Source organism: Anoplolepis gracilipes, chromosome 8 (assembly GCF_047496725.1).
Source record: "Anoplolepis gracilipes chromosome 8, ASM4749672v1, whole genome shotgun sequence".
In the NCBI taxonomy this organism is placed as follows: Eukaryota; Metazoa; Arthropoda; class Insecta; order Hymenoptera; family Formicidae; genus Anoplolepis; species Anoplolepis gracilipes.
The window spans coordinates 5,001-25,000 of record NC_132977.1 but is presented as its reverse complement, the minus strand read 5'-3'; the positions used below and the strand labels follow the sequence as shown (position 1 = coordinate 25,000).

The 20,000-nt window shown below is 32.1% G+C and overlaps 2 protein-coding genes across 2 annotated transcripts in view; both read right to left on the bottom strand.

Annotated features, from left to right (window-relative positions):
* Sec24cd (COPII coat complex component secretory 24CD) overlaps nt 1–4,404 on the bottom strand; it is a 5,619-nt gene extending 1,215 nt beyond the window's left edge. Inside the window, exons 1-11 of the mRNA XM_072897402.1 lie at nt 4,244–4,404; nt 3,005–3,715; nt 2,786–2,905; nt 2,514–2,693; nt 2,208–2,403; nt 1,993–2,108; nt 1,307–1,717; nt 1,002–1,128; nt 639–799; nt 324–503; nt 1–143 (exon numbers count right to left, since the gene is read on the bottom strand). The exon at nt 1–143 is cut by the window's left edge and continues 59 nt beyond it. Coding sequence (XP_072753503.1) covers nt 1–143; nt 324–503; nt 639–799; nt 1,002–1,128; nt 1,307–1,717; nt 1,993–2,108; nt 2,208–2,403; nt 2,514–2,693; nt 2,786–2,905; nt 3,005–3,715 — 2,345 coding nt within the window. The 5' untranslated portion in view covers nt 4,244–4,404. The remainder of the gene's footprint in view (nt 144–323; nt 504–638; nt 800–1,001; nt 1,129–1,306; nt 1,718–1,992; nt 2,109–2,207; nt 2,404–2,513; nt 2,694–2,785; nt 2,906–3,004; nt 3,716–4,243) is intronic.
* A 1,074-nt stretch (nt 4,405–5,478) lies between these two features.
* On the bottom strand, nt 5,479–9,391 carry LOC140668414 (uncharacterized; the record flags this gene model as incomplete). The annotated part of the gene is given in 4 exon segments (XM_072897403.1): nt 5,479–9,051; nt 9,054–9,131; nt 9,133–9,174; nt 9,176–9,391. Coding segments are annotated over 4 exon segments (2,049 nt in total), but the record flags the coding sequence as incomplete, so codon positions are not given.
* Nucleotides 9,392–20,000: the final 10,609 nt, after the last annotated feature.

Sequence of the window (20,000 nt, the reverse complement as noted above, 5' to 3'; positions counted from 1 at the left end):
ATTTGCGATGAGGTTTTCAAACTCAGGTTTATAATTCTTAATCTTCTTGTACCACCGCAGGAAGTATACAGCAAAGCTACTTGAATGTATACACCTTCATCGTCTGTTAACTTGTCGTCATGTTTAATTTCTATTCCAACAGCCTTGTAAATTACAAATCAAGTTAATTAAATAAAATGGCATGCAACAATAGGATATTAATAGATAAACCTTTATTCTTTAATAATCTAATTGTAAGTAAAAAATTGTAAAAATCTAATACTATAATCCTTTAATTATAATATTAACTATTAATTCTAATGTATTATTGTTATATACATTACCTTGTCACAATCTATGCTGGCTAATTCCATATCAGTTGTATTCGACATAAAGTAGTGTCCATAGAAGTCGGTCGCTCTAACACCCGTAGATGTTCGTACTCGCATAATAGCATCGAAAGCGATCGGTCTACTAATATTATTAATAACATCCGAAATTAATCTTTCACCATCAATATCCGCCTGTAATGGAAAGCCTATATTCTTCAATGTAATCTTATGTAAAAATAAGTAAATATGCATGCACCTACACATTTAAAGTCTAATTTAATCTAATTATTCCTTACATGTATTTCTATCGAAGCAATATGTACTTACCTGAAAGTAAGTATATTTATAAATCTCCCCTCCAGTGAGACGACAAATTTGACCAATCGTTGCTACATCTACATATGAATTGTTAAAGATAAACAGATCTACACTGCAACCTGCACCGACGCATTCTTGACCCAAATTATTATAAACATTGTTTTGTGGTACTGTAAAAAAAATCATTTACTTTACAAATAAAAACAATATCTAAATATATATATATATGTACACACGCACCGCACGCACGCACACACGCACGCACGCACGCACGCACGCACGCACGCACGCACGCACGCACGCACGCACGCACGCACGCACGCACGCACGCACGCACGCACGCACGACACACGACACAGATACACAGCATACCTAACACTGTTTTTTCCTTATCTGTACCAAGTACTTTACGATCATCACGGTTTTTCAATTTTCCAGGCGCTTCGGCAATTGGTAAAGATGAATGAAATATTAATAATTTACCAGAACGTTCAGACGCCTAAAATCATAAAGTTAAAATTATATAACAACTCTTTTACTGAATTAATCGACTTATTAAAAAAATTATTGATGAGAAAAACAAAATTTCATGTATATTTCATGTATTTCAGAGGTTTTCTTTCCTTTTCTGTTGCACAAATTATACATAAAACTATACTCTTTATTTATACAAGTACCTTTAATGCTTCTAATCCAGCTTGTATGGCAGGAGCTAGAATCGTTTCTGTTTCTCGAGTGTCCGCGAACATTTGTGGAATCTGTGCCATAAGACTATCGATAACCGTCTCGCTTTCTTCGACATCGCATAGAAATCCATCCAAAAGCGGCATAAATACATCTTGAATATCTCCAACAACCATCATTTGTGGTTGAGCGAGACAAGGATTAATGTTATAAAAATGTACGGTATTGTTATATGTTATAAAACCAACTTTCATGTTACTTTTAGTTTTTCCAGCATCAATAGGTAGATTTTTTATTATGGATTTCATTTTTGTACATAGTAAGTTTACTAAACCAGATTTCATTGTATTATATGAAACATCAATTATGAACACAATGGCTGGTGATTTTGGAAAAACATTGTCCTATGTAGAAAAAAGAGAAACATACAGAGATCAATATGTGTGTGTGTGTGTGTGTGTGTGTATAAATATAAATTTAATATAAATCTAATTTCAATTCTTATTTCATGATTTTTCTAATTTTTTAAACTATAACATATTTACAAATTATTCTATATAAAAAGAAATGTTTGAAAGCAATTTTATTATGTGAATAAATTATGTGTACAAATGATGAATAAATATTAATTTTTATCGTTCATTATTATGTAGCTAGTATTAATAATGTGATACATTACCCTGCAATAATCCTTTGTAGCTATATATTCAAATGTACCCAACATTAACTCTGGTCTCTCGTAGCGATCCAAACGTTGACCTGTATGATCCAAGTGTTGAAAGTATTCGTTTGGAACTAAGCACACAAAGAAAACATTGAGGTATAAATGAGTGAAAATTTGTGCAAAGATTTTGCTAATCTTTACAGAAAAATACATCAATATCCGATTATTACCTTCCGTAGTGGCTTTGCAGAATATGCATTGAAATCTACGGCCGGCATCGATAAATTGCATAAATGGGCACATGTATGCTTTACAACGTACGCAACGTACTGGCCCAATTTCACCCATATCTACGATTGGCGGTTCACACTCTCCTTGAACGATACGAGCCATCGGACTTATCACAAGTCCAAAGGGAACATTCGTCTGTAAAAGATATACGATGTGTGTCAAATAATGTCAAATAAAATATTTAAACTACAAACTTTATTTTATTAATTCACAATATTACAATATATATATATATATATATATACCTGTTTTATAATATCAGCAGTAGTAGGGACTGTATACATAGTGGATCTTATGTATCTAGGGGATGCGTTTCCTTGATCCTGAGTTACAAATTTTGTCGTTACCAGAGGTGGTACCAGACCTCTCTGATTTGTTATAAACACTCCACCTCTCATATTTTGATCATCCTGCATTACTTGAATCTGCATATAAGAAATGTATTTAGATTTATATTGGGATAATAAATGATAACATTGATAAATAAATTGGATCGGTAAAACTTTTAAACCCGTACTGGGCTAGGCATTTGTTCTGGATCGAGTCGTCTAGCTTGCTGGGGCTGTAATCCTGATTGATATCCCGTAGCATTAGGTACTCCGCTTTGATATGGACTTCTTTGATTATTATACAAATCCTGTAAACAGAGAACAATTGTGTTGCATTTTTCTTTCTATATAATCAACAATTTGAGCCAATCTTAAAATGGAATAATTTTTAATCATAATAATTGTACCATCTGATTATGATATCCTGGTTGCTGATACGTTGATTGTTGATAATTCGGAGTAGTGCCAGATGACGCACGATTCATTCCTAAAGGACTGGATAAAGTTTGTCCTGGCAATGGAGGCGCAGCAGAATTATATTGTCTTTGTCCAGACTGTGATAGGCCTGGTCCTGTAGAATTTGGCGCAGTCTGGCTCATCATCGGAGGTGCAGTTTGTAAGTATTGCTTTTGTCGAACTTGGGGAAGGCTGGTGCCTGGAGGATTCGCTGCAAGTTGCCCCATTGTTGAAAGAGGAGGAGCAAACTGTCTCTGTTCAAATTGCGATAAGCCTGTTGGATTTGCGGAGCCTGTCAGGCTCCCTACAGTTTGCGACGGCGGTGCAGAATTATATAATCCTATTCCAGATTGAGATAGGCTAGCATTTGAGGCATTGAGCGCTTGAGTTTGATAATCTACAGAAGATTGTCCATGACCATGAGGACCCATTGGTAGAGATGGAGTCACTTGCGAGTTAGCTGCACCTGTCGCTGGTGGATTTGTTATTTGGGAATGATTCATAGATTGCATAGGCGATAAGTGAGGAGGAGAATGCATTTGAGAGTCTGTCAAATTTTGTTGTCCTACAATTGGTGGCCTTGAAAAGTTTGGTTGACTATTCATCGAAGGTACGGGTGCAGCGTATGGATGCTGCCTGCCTATTTCCTGAATATGCTGCATCTGTTACAACAAAGTTTATTAAAAAATGAAAATTAAAAGTACACTGAGAGCGCGCTAAGGCCATTATAGATTACTCAGTTTATATATAAAAGCAATATGGAGATAGCGATTGCAAATACTGAGTATATTCCAATATGGATAGACAGACTTTATTATTATGATCACTAATTATAATTAACATACGGAAGCGTGCGTGCGTGCATGCATGCGCGCACATACATACGATGGATATGAATAAAATAAAACGAAATTATTAGAAAATGTATTGTGAAAAAAAAAAAAAAAAAGAGAGATAACCTATTTAAGAGAATAAAATAATAGTATTTTAGCGAATGGATAATACATCCTTAAATAGGTGTAGAATAAGTTTTTCATTTAAATAAAATAAAAAATAAGCGTCAAAAGACATGAAATATTAAAAATAATAAAAGCGTATGTGTGAGACGTTTTAAATTCTGAAAACATACGTATATACAAAACATTAATAGAAAGTTTCTAATAATCGTAAATTATATAATATATACTTACGTTATATCATAAAATGTGTTTGAATCATAACAAAACTTGATATCACCGAAAATGTTTATACGCGAGAACGTTGCAAAAACGTACATACGTCAACGTAATCCCAACCGCTGCCGACCGCCGATGCCACGTAAGGCGGCACTGCGCATGCGTTTTGATTCCGATCTGATGTCTGATGTCAGCAGTCAGCAGTATAGAGATATAATGGGTCATCTACAATGGCCGTAGAACGTAAGGTCGCAAGCAAATGCTTGACTGTCATTGGTCAATTTGCTTGCGACCTTACGTTCTACGGATATTGTAGACGAGGCTTAAGAGGTTTGTTATTGCCCAACTTTTTGCACTAGTGTACATACATTAGAGACTCTACGTAAACTCTACACATATAGGGTGCGTTCCTTTTGGACGCTTACACGCTTAAAGCGCTTATAAACGCATTAATGACGTCACTGTGACGTCATAACTCATGCTCACAAATACTTATTTCATCGAGATAGGGCAGCAAAAGCGTGAGCACTTACAGCGCGTGAGCGTTCATATGGAACGCACCTGTAGTGTCGCATGATGAATAGAAAAATGGATTTAAATTGTAATGTGATTAATATATGATTAATATATGATTAATAATTGAAATGTGATTTAAATTGTACATCGGTATATGATGGTAAAATCTTTTCTACGTAATTCTTTAGGGGTAATATTGCAGTTTTCTCGCGATACTTATTAAAAATTAAAAAAATGTTTTCTACTTCTGTATTAAGTTTTAAAGAATCTCCATCGTCATCAAATAATATTTCGAACATTATTACAATTAGCGAACACAAAAGAACAGTCTGTTTTTCCGCCATTTTGACATGCTCACGATGCTCATGCACCCAAAAGGAACAACTTTCCGTTTGCAGTTTTAAGTGTTTAAGCAGCAAACGAAACGATTGAAAATAACGCTTATAAGCGTGAGCGCTTACAGCGCGTGAGCGTTCATATGGAACGCACCCATATATAAGACTGGCCAACAACGAGGCCACTTTTGATTGGTGTGCCATGTTTCGTCTACTTCCGCTCATATTCAAATTTCAATTACTCTATTTAAAATGTGAATACATAATATTAAATAATGATAAATATTATAAAAATACAAAAAACTAGTTTTTATATTAATTTAAATAATTTTTTATATTTAACATTTTCTCTTAATACTATGAAAACTTAAGTAAAGTTTAATAATAAGGAATAATTAATAAATTTGAAAAATTTATTTAAAAAAGGTACAGTCATAGATTTACTATAGTATCTCTTTTTAGGTTGGTATCCGATCTTATATTTAAGATCGTCTTAGGATCTCGTTCAACCAATGAAGTAGCCGCATATAGTATATATATCGCTAGCACCGTATCTCGCCTGAAATGGTGAAATCACACGGTACGGGAATCAACGTGCGGGACAGAGGATGCATGATTCGAACAGCCAATCAGCGCTCTGCTTCCACATTTTTTTTATCCGCGCTGATAGATGTGAAAAAAGTTTTTAATAAATTTCCACTTTTTAGAAATAAAGAATATGAGTTTTCAGATAGCCTCAGAAAATAATTTTTTTTATAAATGGAAAGATTAAGGAACCTTAATTACATGTTTATTATTATATTGTGTCATCTTTTTTTCAGTGTCGAAGAAGTTCAAAGAGCTGGACAACTTATGCAGTCTTTAGCAAATGCTTGAGTTCTATAGGTCCAAGTCCAATTTTGTGATTCTTTCGAAGGATCAATATATATTTATTTATTACTACAAAAGCATCTAATATAACAATATATATATTATTATAAATAATATAAATTGCACATAAGCAAATTTCATGTTATTATAATAGTATTCGGTCCAAGCTATATCCATAGCATAGATGGTAAATGTAATAAATATAGTAAATATATACATATATATCTTGCATAAGACGTCGGATTGAAAAGAATTAAAAAATATTGACATTTTGAATATCTTCTGAATTCTGTTTTTTGATGCATTAAAAAGGATTCAATTCATTTCAAATATTCTTCTTATTTTATCGCATTCAATAGAATTCTATCAAATATTAACTCTCGCATTCAAAAGAATTCATTTGACTCTAAACATTCTTCGCATTCAATCGCAATAAAAGGCATTCAAATGAATGCGAACTCTCGCATTAAAAAAGATTCACTTCTTGTGCTAATTGTTATCGGATTCATAGGCATACAAGATTTCATGGTTTTATTCTTCAATATCGCACTAAAAAGTATTGGCCCACGATCCAATTCGAGATTTTTGCAAAGCAGAATTTATGATAAAATCTCGTGAATGCGAAACACTATTTTTGAATAAGACATTTTATGCAGGGCATATATATATATATATATATGGTGATAAAAAGAATTAAAACTTAAAAAAATTAAAACAAAGATTTGCTTAAAAATCTATAGATAAATTTATTTATCTCTCTCTGCATTTAATTTTTTTTTTTTTCTTAAAAAACTTCTTCATTCTTGATATTTATCTCTCTTTATTTAAATTCTTCAACTTTTTACATTAAATTAAGATCCTTCTCTCTTGCGTTGGTTTTTTTATTACACATTTGGCATATGATGAAAAAGTAGATAAAAAAAGTATCCATCAGCGACATCCTCAGTCTATGTATATCATTACTATGAATATGGGAAAAAAATTTTGGGGAATAGAGGGAGTATTCGGTCTTGATTATCATAGGTCATAGAACAAAGGAAATCGGCTCACAATTTTTTGTAGTTTATCATAAAGAAAACGTTTCACCTCTTAAAGAATTAAACAGTTAGTAAAGTTGAAAGACTAGATATTTAACTAATGTTAAATATGTAATAAGAACATGAATAATTATTATTGTTATAACAAATTGAATATTTATTTACATTCACGTAACCGCAATTTTTTTTTACTATTGCATAATCTTTGTAATCAATACAATCGATGTCATTGTAGATTGTTTATTGAAAAAACAAACTGTTGTAGAGATGTAGAAAAATTAATTTTTTTTTTTTAGGTAGCAGAAGAGAAAAATAGGCGTGTTGAGTAAAATTATGATATGTGATTACACGTTTAAATAGTGTATGGATACTCTGCGAGGTAATTTTTGATAAAAAGAGGCAGATGTTTGGTGGGCAGTTTGTTTCTATTCACGGCAAGTCTGGCCAAATGTGACAACGATTTGACTTCTTTCATCAGAGGCTTAGTTAAATAGATTTGGCTGTATAGTTGCCCGCTATAATCAACCCACACCTCTCTGCGATCCATCTTTTTTGAATATTGGATGTAGTGTTCCAACATAGTAATAGGACAGTCGAAAGTCGGAATCGCCAACGCTAGTCCTGGTTCAGCGTCGAATTGAAAATGTTTAAGGAAATAACATACTCTAATAGAAGTGGGTCCTCTGGCTGTTTGCACAGATATTGCAAAGATGTATCTACTGTCTGAGCTGTCTCTCATTAGCCACCGACCTACAGGTGTGTCCTTCAAGAGGTTTTCGCTTTGTTTCCAACTAATACTCTCGTGGTACCAGCCGCAAGTTTGCAGCAGTCTTCTTATCTCGCGTAATTTTATGTCTTTGTTCAGCAACTTTGTATCCAAGCTCCAAGGACTCGACATCATCCAAGGATGGGACACCGAAATAGTTGCTGCTCCATTCTTTTGCCCGTTGTTGTTACAACTGTTATTTCCAGTCGCAATAATCCGATTCTCTGTCGAGCAGTATAAATTATCCGGTTGTATGGTAATACTTTCATTATTCGAAAATTCCACTGTCTCGAAATTGGTGAATTGAGAATTAAAGCAGTGGGCTGACTCGAAGATGATGGGCTCACGGATAATTGTCGGTATGTTTATGGAATTACCGTTATCATTGGTATAACTGGGCGATACTAGAAGATCAGCGATGTAACAGGTCGTTGAATGAACAGCGGTTTCTTTTTTCTTTTCTTCTTCCTTTTTTTTCTGTTTTTCTTGCTCTTTCGTCTGCTTCCAATTAATTTCTTCATTCCGTTCTTGCTTATTCCTAGCACATGATTTCATTGCCACGATCTGGTTACACGGCATTATCGTAGACGCCGTAATGTTTATTCGACAGTCACTTAGATTTACAGGTAGCTGCATGTTGGCGTTCACTCGGATTTGTATGTCATTACTGACAGGCTCGAACAGCAACGAATTACCGTCAGACACATGCACGTCGGTCAACATCCTATGATACTGACAAAGATTCTGCTGAACTGTATTACTGTTGTAGTCGCAGCAAATGTTTGTTTCGATCGATATTTTTCGCTGCCTCGAGTCCATGCCCATTGTTTCACTATTTTCCCTCATTGTGAATAAAGGCAGCATTCTTCTATTTCCAGGTAATTCTGAACAGCCGCTTGGCGGCGTGATAAGTGTTTGATGAGCAAAGTCCTCCATGTATTTAAACATTGCTAACCGTTCGTTCTTAGTGAGCATACGTTTCTTTTGCACAAGACAGCCGCCACCAGTGAGTTTCCGTTGTATTACGATAGGTGGGACTTGCATTAGAATTCCAGCTTCTGTGCTTTGGATTAGACGACCACCGGAGTGTATATTGGATGATGTGGTGAATGTGATGCCGTCGTTGGTGGGCCTACGCGTAGTCGTGATATGTTTCTCTAAAAATGCCATTTTATAGTCGATATTTGTCATAATCAGGTAATCTTGATTTTTCGATTGATCGATGGGCAATTTTAAAAGTAAATTCTGTTTTGTCGATATCAGAGTACTGCAAGAAAGTTTTATTGTCTCAAAGACAGTATCGAATCAAATTGAATATTGGAGTAGCAATGGGCTGACTGAAACACAACAGGCTCATGGACAATTGTCGGGACGTTTTTTAAAACTGCTGTCGCAGTTGATGTAACCATGTGATGCTGAAAAGATCAGAAACGTAACAGATCGTCGTCGTTGAATAAATGGTGCCCTCTTTCTCTTTTTTATCTTTCTTCTCTTTCTGTTTCTTCTGCGTCTCCGTTTCTTTCCAGCTAGTTTCTTCGTTTTGTTCCTGATAGTAATCCGGTGCCGGGAAGCGGTGGCGGCAATTCGGACATATCATTGTCGTTGGCGATTTTGGTACATTTGGTATCTCGTGATTGGATCATCGCAAACGATTGAACCATTACATTTACAGAATGTTCCAGTCTGTGAAATAACAAAACAAATAACTTAATAAAAATTTACTTTTATTACTTTATTGACGAGTAGCATTATACATATATTATTAAATTACATATATGTGCACAGCGCGATAATACCGTTGAGCAATTGTAAATTCAATTTTTAGACAAAAATGTGATGAAGATTCTATTATATGATTATGCATACATCTTAATGAAATCTTTCTCGTTTATTTGAGTTTTATTTATTCACGCAAGACGTGAATATACACATAACACACAACACATTAAAGATATACATTGCATATATGTTATAAAAGGATCTTATTTGTGTGCACGTGCATGTGCATTGTGTGCGCGTGCGCTTAATACGTGCATATAATGATGAAAAGATGAAAAATGTGACTCTTGTTAATTTTACACGTATTTTCATGAATATTAATGTCGCGCTCACAATAAACAAATTCGCATGTGCGCAACTGTGCTTTCGCGTAAGTGCATGACGATATTTTGTAACTTGTGACTTGTGAGTTATCCGTTAATGTTTTTGTTTTCTTTTTCGTTCCTATTTCAGCCTAAATATTATTAGACAATTTAACGTAAAAATATAAACATAGAATTAATAATGTTAGTAATTACAATGTTTATTGAATTATTGACTTGTGTTTTACTTTCTCCTATTTATGATCAAAGATCACAAAATGACAGAATTATGAAGAAGAGGAGAGAATTAATAACTCGGTATTAAAAAGTCAACATGTTATTTCGTCGTATAAGAGAACCTTATAAAGTCTTATCGTTCTTTTCTCGATAATGATACGGCATACATGCACACGCACACGATTAGTCGTATTCTCGCGCCTGATTATCGTATGAGCGATGTTGCGATCGCATCGATACCGAGAAATAACGTGTACCATACGTAAATATGGCAGAGGCATCATTGTTCATAGTGATATAGAACAGCAATAAAGTTTATGCCATTGAATCATAATATACAATTTATTTGAGTTAGAACAAAATTAATCGTGAGATATACTTTTGTACGTTTCTGAGAATTTGATTTAATAGAGTTTCCTTTGTGATAGATAAAATTACGTAAGCGATTACGACACGTTACATATCAAACAACTAGGAAGAACGAGCACAGACATTTGTAATATATAATATATAACATTTAAAAGAGCTACACGTGGCAATGTTGAATCATTTTTACTAAGGTTATCAATTTATATAAATATAAATGAGGGTAAACGATATTGAGAAACCATAAAATTCAAGGCAACGCAAAACAGCATGCGGTATACTTGTCGATACTTGTAAAAAATATGACAGAGAAAGTCTATATCGTTTCCTGCTTCTGATAATATGTTATTACGAGAGCTAGTAGAATCTCAATATAACTTTTAAGATTAAGTTTAAAACCTTTTGAGAACGTGTTTTGAGTTTATACTTGAGAAATGGAAGAAATTCTCTGTTAGTTAAAGCGAGCGTTGATACGTAATCGAGATAAAAAATTTTTGATATATTTCTTTAAAATATTCAACAAATTAATATAGGAATATATGGGAATATATGAAGAAAAGAGAACACGCGAACTTTTTATATAATCTGTATGTATCAAAAGTATAGTACTAAATCAAAAATGGATAGTTTTGAAGCTGCGGTAAGAAAAAATATTATGTTTTCCATAATAATAGGTTTGGTCGTGATAATAGACGTTCCTTCTCACAATTATCAATCTTTACCAAGAATTTAAAATGACGATAAACCGCAACACGAGTTCCTCGTAATCGCCATTTATGAAATGATAATTGCGATCCCCTTGTATTTCTGTTGTATGATTGCAAAAAGAAAAAGAATAGTGAGAACTGAGAACTTGAATTACTGGAAAACAAAATGAATCAATATCATTCAAGAAATAAGCTCGAGACGTTTTTCAATCAATAAAATATTTTATATACATGTGCGTATCGATAATATAATGACGCAACGAATAATTATTTACATGTAATATGTGTATGTTACGTTAATGTATTTTGTAATATCGATTTTTTAGTAAACGAGCATACGTATCTCGTTTAAAAAAAAAAAAAAAAAAAAAAAAAAACAAGTATAATCGTATTCATTAACGATATGTCTGTTGCGTCTTTATTGAAAAGAATACTTTACAAATGATTTACCAAATTTTTCTTGCAACTTGCGAGTTTTATAACATTTTATAATAGTTAAATTTCAGTTTTTCTAAATTATCTTAAATATCATTTATTAATACCATACATGAAAATCGAAAAGAAAATCTTTAGCAACCTATTTCATAAACCTATCATTTTATCGAGTAAGAATTAATAGATCTGTAATAATAGATATTTGTAGGTAAATGAAGAGTGGATAAAGGGGTCTGAATATCTCATTATCAGTGATTTATGTAGATTAGTGGTCCGACATGCGAAAAGTCTCAGGCTCGATTCCGCGAATTCAGCAATTTCGCTTTGATATTCTTCTTGCTTACGTCTTCAGGGGAGTAAAAGGGGGGACATACATTTAAAATCTTGAATTGAGATATATATTTAATCTCAATAATTTGAGATTTAATATATACAGGGTGTCCGGTCGCGACCGTCCCATAGCTCAAGGGCAGATAGAGCAGGTCAAACTGAACATAAAAGTCCCCTACCATTTTGCGATTTGCGCAATAATTATTAAAATATTAATTAAAAACGCTCAGCGTGTGAGCGCGCGCTGTATATAGCACTCAGCATATGCTGAGCGTTTAATTAGTTCATATATATGTATACGAGAAGTAGTAATATAGTTAGTTCATATGTATATACGAGAAAGATGCAAACGCGGAATTTCATCATGCGATTTTCATAATCGTTCATAATTGCCTGTGCTATGAGACTGCAAGAAATGTGGAGCGTATTGATAAATACATATACATGTATGCATGCATATGCACATGCCCATATGCATATCCAACACAAGCATATATGTTGCAGTGCATATTTCTGGGATAATTCTCAGAATAATAAGAAACATCATGTTTCCCGATGTGATCTAGTAACGTGTCACGCGTGTAAAATATTGCTGATATATGCGTATATTCTATCTAAAGTATCCGGCAGTAAAGACATCTTTCTAGATTTTTGTTTTATTTTTGTTGCATTGAATGGTACCGAAGAGAGATTTTCATCAACGTTTAAAGCTAAACAACCCAGACTGAGCGAATAAGTTACAACGAATAAATGAGTTACAAACAAATATATATATATATATATAAAGAAAAAAACATAAAAAAGAAATTAATTATTAATCTTTCCAACTAAAAAATATTTTTATGAATTTTGTATAAAATAATTTTTTATAAAATTATGAATTAAATAATGCTTCTTTACTGATATTTGCTGATATTTATGATTCTTTAAAGTTATACGCACTAGATCCAGTTCAAAATGTCAATAAGATGCAAAATTTACATGTATACACGTAAACAGTTTTATTAACCGAGCATGCACACATTTGCTTTATTAGTCCAAATATTCCATCCGCTTTTGCCCTAGATCTATAAATGCGTACATACATCGCGAATATAATTGCACACGCCGTTGCATGTAAATAAACGTTATTTTATACATGTGGACTATTGTATATACATATCTGAAAATACAGTACAATGTGTTATTAATACGCGGAATTTCATTCAGGTTTGACCTAATACATACGATACATATGCACGCATATATAGCGTACAGCCAAATTAAATATTGAATATAATAAGAGTGATATATTGTGTTCAATATTGAGTTTGCACCGCGATTTGCATAGAAAAGTCGAACAAGCGAAATTAGATTAAAAGGAGCAACTAATTGTAAGATAAGAAATTAGGTATTTATTCTTTTGCTTATTTAAAATCGCGGTGTCAGTCTCTTTCAACGTATAATGTATGTAAAGATTTTAAACAAAACTTTTATACATATGTTCAGAAGTATTATATAACCGATTATATTTGAACACTTTTATCTATTTCAACCACATCAATAATTAGCATGACAATAATTAGCGGCGAATTATATTATAGAAATAATTATATTTTTTTATGCATTTTTTTATGACATGGGCTTGAGTGGGCTGAGAACGTGTTGTGACTCGCACTCAACTGTTAAGTAAGCTGTACCTCGCATCTGTAAGGAATGTAAATCGAGTATCTGTAAAACGCTGATATAGCTGTATCCATACTTAAGGACTATTTCGAAAGATACAATGGAAACTAGGGGGTCTAGGAGTTAGGGTAACCCTAACCAATTCTTTTTTGGAATTAATTTAATCTATCATCAGTTAATCGTTACTTTAGAGAAAATCTATTAAATAGAAAGTCTATTTATTATATTTAATCAAAATTTAATAAAATAAATTAGATAAAATTTACAATTTAAAAACATTATACAAATAATGTTATACATTTCTGCGAAATATTTATATTACGTTATATGGCGTATGCACAAATAAGTTCGCATACATAGACTATGTGTTTTATACATACAATAAGCGCAGTTAGTGAATGGGAATGAGATATGATATGTTCCTTGTTGAAAATCAAAACTATATTTTTTTATATTATATTTTTATTCTTTAATTGGATGTTGTCCTGTTTTTCGAGTTTCAAAATTGCACATCTATCTGTTTTAAGATTTTATTAATAAAATTAATCTATCTAAAATAGACTAAAAAAAGAGATAGTTTTGTCATTTTGCAAATTTTATTTTATCAAAACTTTTTTGTTTCTAATTACAACTTACAATCAGAAAATATATATGGCTAAATATAATTTTAAAAATACATTGTATTCAAAGTATAAATTAAAAAATTGTTAGATAAAATTAAAAGAGGTTAAAAGTATATTTCTAAAATATTTAAAATAAATAAAATTAAATAACTGACAAGGGAAAGTCACGTACTCTGCTTCATAGTTTATGATAAATATTTTATGAGTAATTGTCTAATAAAGTTTCCTTATTAATAAAGCTATTTGATGCACTTCTCAAAATTTGCAGAGAAAAAAATTTTATATTTATAAAAAAATTTAATGCAAATGTGTATGCACAATATAAATACTTATGAAGAAAGACAAAGGAAATAATTTGATGATTATGAATAATTTTATATTTTATTATTCGGATAAATTTCACAACTTTTTGGTCACGTACTCTGTTTCATCTATTTTTGTTATAATGTTCTTTTATAACAAAATTTGTAGAAAGAAAAATTCCTAAAAAAAAATTTTAACGCAAATGTATGTACATACACGCAATTTCTCTGCAAATTCCGACAAGTGCATCGAAAAATTGGCTTTGCAAGAAAACTTCATAGGATGACAACTAGTCATAAAAAAAATTTATATATAAAAATCGATGAAGCAGAGTATGTGTATTTTAATTTAACACCTATAAATTGTTTTTAGTTTTTCTTATTTGTTACAATTACTTTCTTTTTATTTAGTATTAATTTAAAAAAAAATGTATTTTTTATTGGATAATAAACTTTATTGCGTTTTACTGCTGTTAGAACTAAATTAAAAAATTGTCTCAATATCTTTATTACAAAAAAAATTATATTATTTTTCAATATTACAACTTGTGCAACATTTATTAAAAACATCCTATCTATTGTATTTACGGATACATGCGTTCCTGTTGGTTAAAATACACATTCTGCCTTGTGTTTTCATACGTGAATTCCGTATGTCATTGATTTCAAAGTATTTGTGGAATCGTCCGAAGTTGTGCTTCCACGAAGCGAAAACTCTGGAAAACGAGTGGTCGAGTGTCGCAAGGCAGAAGGCCAAGCATCCATTTAGAGACTTCTTTCTTTTTCGTTCTCTTTTGGCACAAGTGCGTTCGCACGCACACGCACACGCACGGGCACAGGCACAGGCACAGGCACAGGCACAGGCACAGGCACAGGCACAGGCACAGGCACAGGCACAGGCACAGGCACAGGCACAGGCACACGCACGCACGCACGCACGTACACGCACACTACACACACACACACACACACACACACACACACACACACACACACACACACACACACACACACACACACACACACACACACACACACACACACACACACACACACACACACACACATACACACACACACACACATACACATAAATGCATGTATTATTCTGTTTTATTTTTCCACGGCTATTATTGTCCTTGATACACGTCTCTGAAGGTGAAATAGTGAGCACGTGATGAAACAAGATACGTTTCCGCGAAAATAAAACATCCGTTTTTAAATAGAAAAAAATATGATGAAATATTATATTTTATTTTGATATCTAACTACAAAAAGTTGTATGTATAAATGGGAGAGAAAGAAATCTTTTTACTATATAAATTTTAATATATAAATTTTACACTATAAATCATTTGGCTACATTATAAGCATTTCATAATATAAATAACATTTAGTTTTATATATATATATATATTTTATATATATATATATATATATATATATATATATATTGATGTAAAAGTTTTAGCTATTATTTTCAAGATTGCAAAAAAAACGTTTTTGGACGATAATAATGGTCACACTGCGTAGCGCGCAGTGACGTCTACTACTTCGTGGAATACGATCTGAAGATTCCACGGGCTCTCCTACACCATCACGCTTTTACGTCACTCCATTTTCACAGACAGGTGAACATTTCTTCCAAGAATCGTCTATGTCCGTCAAATGCATTGCATAATGTTGATGATAGTGAAATATGTATATCTTGTGCGCACACCAATCTCGCGATCAATGATATACATACATTTAAAAATTTCAACGACATTGAGTTTTATTTATATTGAATGCGAACCTTTGTTTTTAAATATAAACAAAATAATTTTAAATAATGGTAAAAATAAAGTAATTGTTATATTTTTAAAAATAATTTGCATAGTTCTTTCCGTCAAGCATAGGAAGAAAACAACAACTTTTTACAAATTTATCGAATAATATTTTATTATATTTGTCAATAACCTTAGAAGCAATTTAACAAACTGCAATCTTAATATAATTTTTAGTTAATAACGAGACAATTATGAGTAATTAAATAGTACATAAAAATGAATGCTCTTAGCATGAGAATAGGATATATTAAAGGGATAAAATATAATTTTAAATCAATTTTTTAAAGTTAAATTAAATTTAAAGTTAAATTAAGTTTAAGGTCAGTTTTTGATTATAAATATATTTATACATTGCGTGTATGTGTGTGAATGAAAATTAATCTAACTTTCTTACTTGTGTAACTTTATACATATGGATTATTGTTATTTGTTATAATATAAGAAAGAAGTAATATTTACTATTATAACAATGTGACTACATCTAAATTATATTATATTATTAAATTTCTTTAATAATGTAAAAATAATAACTTTTTAATAAAAGAGATAGAGAAATGTATATATATATATATATATATGTGTGTATATACATATATTGCCGATTGATAGTTCATTGAAAACTTGTTTTAATACAGATATATATCGTTTCCAACATATATATTGCGTATATATTTTCTCTTAGGAAAAACAAGTTTTCAATTATCAATCGTCATATATAAAGAAATGTTTATTTATCGTTTATTATATTATATTTATTATGCTATTTATAGAAATTTAAAAATAATTTAATTTGATGCAAGTTTGTTAATAGATATCGTTGGCAAGAATAAGATGAATTAGTTATTAATCGATATTATTATTTCAATTGTTTTACAAACACAAAAATACATTTTTTAATTTTTGTCTTACCAGAATAGATCTCGCTCGGTTGTAATTCCTCTTCAAGTATGTATTATTCGACGATGTCTTGCTCGACGAAGTACATATGATAATGAGATATATATAGTAAAAGTTTATTTCTTTGAAATAAAAAATAATACACATACACACACACACAGTTATTCTTACACTCACTTAATTTTGCTCATAAAACGACCGAAAAAAAGAAATCTCGACAGAATCTAACTATTACTCCGATTCGCATTTGCCTTTGAAGACAAAATAAGTACTTGGAATTGCAAAAGATTTGCAATGGAACAAAATATATCTTTCGAATCATATATCTCTGATACAAATATAGCTCAATTACTTGTACCGACCTATTAAAAAGCTTTATTTGAACTATTTAATATAAATTTAACATAAGCTACAAAGAGCGCTATTTTACTCTACACAATTCTTATCGCCGATGAGCGACTAGCGACTGAAAGACGTCTCAGGTCTCGGTCTCGCCTCGTGGTGAAATTCTCGCCTCTCGTCTCTCGCCTCTCGCCTCTCACCACTCACCGTTAATCTAAATCTAAAATAACAAGTACGCTGCACGTTGCACGCTTGCGTATTTGACGGCAAAGAGGAGGGCAAACGCACTGTGTACCGCCAGTGGTAAAAGAAATCATCAAGAGCGATAAAAACTCATATCGAGTGTACATAAAAAGTTTTATTTAATTATATTTTAAAGAGAAAAGAGAAGTGAATTTGTTATATGTAGTTTAATTATAAGAGTCTACATAGACATAGTTATAGACATAGTAAGTGTAGACCGAGCATTTGAGAAGTGAGAGTAAGCTGCACGTACAAAAATACACACTCGAACTGTGTCTTAACGTTCTTTTCTTTTCTCTTACGCTGTGTGTAATAAATACACATAGCTTGTGTGTGCAAACAAGAGAGAATGCTAGAAGATAGTTTACAGAGTGTGCCTTTTTCTGCGTGCGGTTTTAGCGTATGAATTTTTTATGAATTTTCAAAGATTTTTCGTCAATTCGTAATTTAATTATTGTTTCTACAGATTAAAAGTTCTAATTAGTCGCGATCTTTAAAGTTGGGAGGGATCTATATTCTCCCCTAAGTACGTCTCTGTACGACCCATTATCGTTTCTTGAGATTAAGAGTTCTAATTAAACGCGATCTTTAGGGCTCTAAGGGACCTATATTCTCCCCCAAGTACGTCTCTGTACGACCCACAGTTTTTGAGTTATAAATTTTTTAAAGATTTCTCATTTATTTGTAATTTTAATTATCGTTCCTACAGATTAAGAGTTTTAATTGATCGCGATATTTAGGGCTCCAAAAGACCTATATTCTCCCCCAAGTACGTCTCTGTACGACACACAATTTTCGAGTTATGAATTTTTGAAATTTTTTCGGTTTTACCGAAATCTAATTTTTGTTTCTCATGATTAAAAATTTGGACGTGGGAAGATCTTTAGGTATCATTGAGACCCATCTTATCTAGAAAAAAAAAAAAATTCCTGTGCGACCTATAGTTCCGGAAATATGAATTTATGTAATATTTCTACATGTTTATATTACTTTATAACTCTAAAACTATGGGTCGTACAGAGACGTAATTGTAAACTCCCCCAATTACAACTCTGTACGACCCATAGTTTTAGAGTTATGAAGTAATATAAACATGTAGAAATATTACATAAATAAATTTCTTACGTAAGTCAAGTTCGGCTCTCATAGTAAGGTTAGTAAACATTAATAAAGCACCATTAACCTGACGACAAAATAAATTGTAGTAGAAATATTATGTAATTAAATTATTTTAATATTTACCTTACGTAAGTCATGTTCGGCTCATGTGGTAAAGTTTGGGAAATATTAAATGAGTCAGGTTTATATAATAAGGTTTATAAAGATGAGTAAAGCACAATTAATCTGACCGCAAAATACAAAGTTGTAAAAATGTTACATGAATAAATTATTTAAATATTTATTTTATCGAAGTCAGGTTCGGCTCGTATAACAAGGTTAGTAAAGATAAATAAAGCACCATTAACCTGACCGCAAAATACAAAGTTGTGGAAATGTTACATAAATAAATTATTGAAATGTTTATTTTACCAAAATCAGGTTTGGCTTGCAATATAAGGTTTGTAAAGATACATAAAGCAGTGTAAACATGACCGCAATTTAAAGTACGATGATGGTATTATATTTTGTAACATAAAAACGGTAAGTCTTTCAGGGAAATGTATACGACATAATTTATGTAATTGTATAAGGCAAATAATATGAGCTAAACCTGACGTCAAAATAATGAAAAAAAAAAATTTTTTTTTTTTTACATTCAGGTTAGGTTTTCGGGCTTCCGCCAGTTTGAAATTTTTTTATTGTATTTTTTAAAAATTGACCACCCAAAACACATTTCGGACCAAGTTTGACCCGTCCCCGGACCTCCATTCACCGTGATACAAGCGTCCAAAGCGCCTCTTTAAATTTTTCGCTTATAACTCGCAAGGAGTAGTAGGTGGAGAATTGGGGTCTAAAAACAAAGATTGGGTTTTGGACTAGCTATTACCTCCCGCAAGAACCAATCCCCTACCACTAGCCGTTTAGGCTCAGGATCAATTTTTGTTATTTTTTCTATCTTTCGTTTTTCGAAATTTGGCCACCCGAGACAAATTTCGGACCCGGTCCGAGCCGTCCACAAGCTCGCGTTCGCCTAATATAAGCGTCCAAAGCGCTCCTTTGGGTTTTCTGGCCATAACTCAAAAGGGTGAGG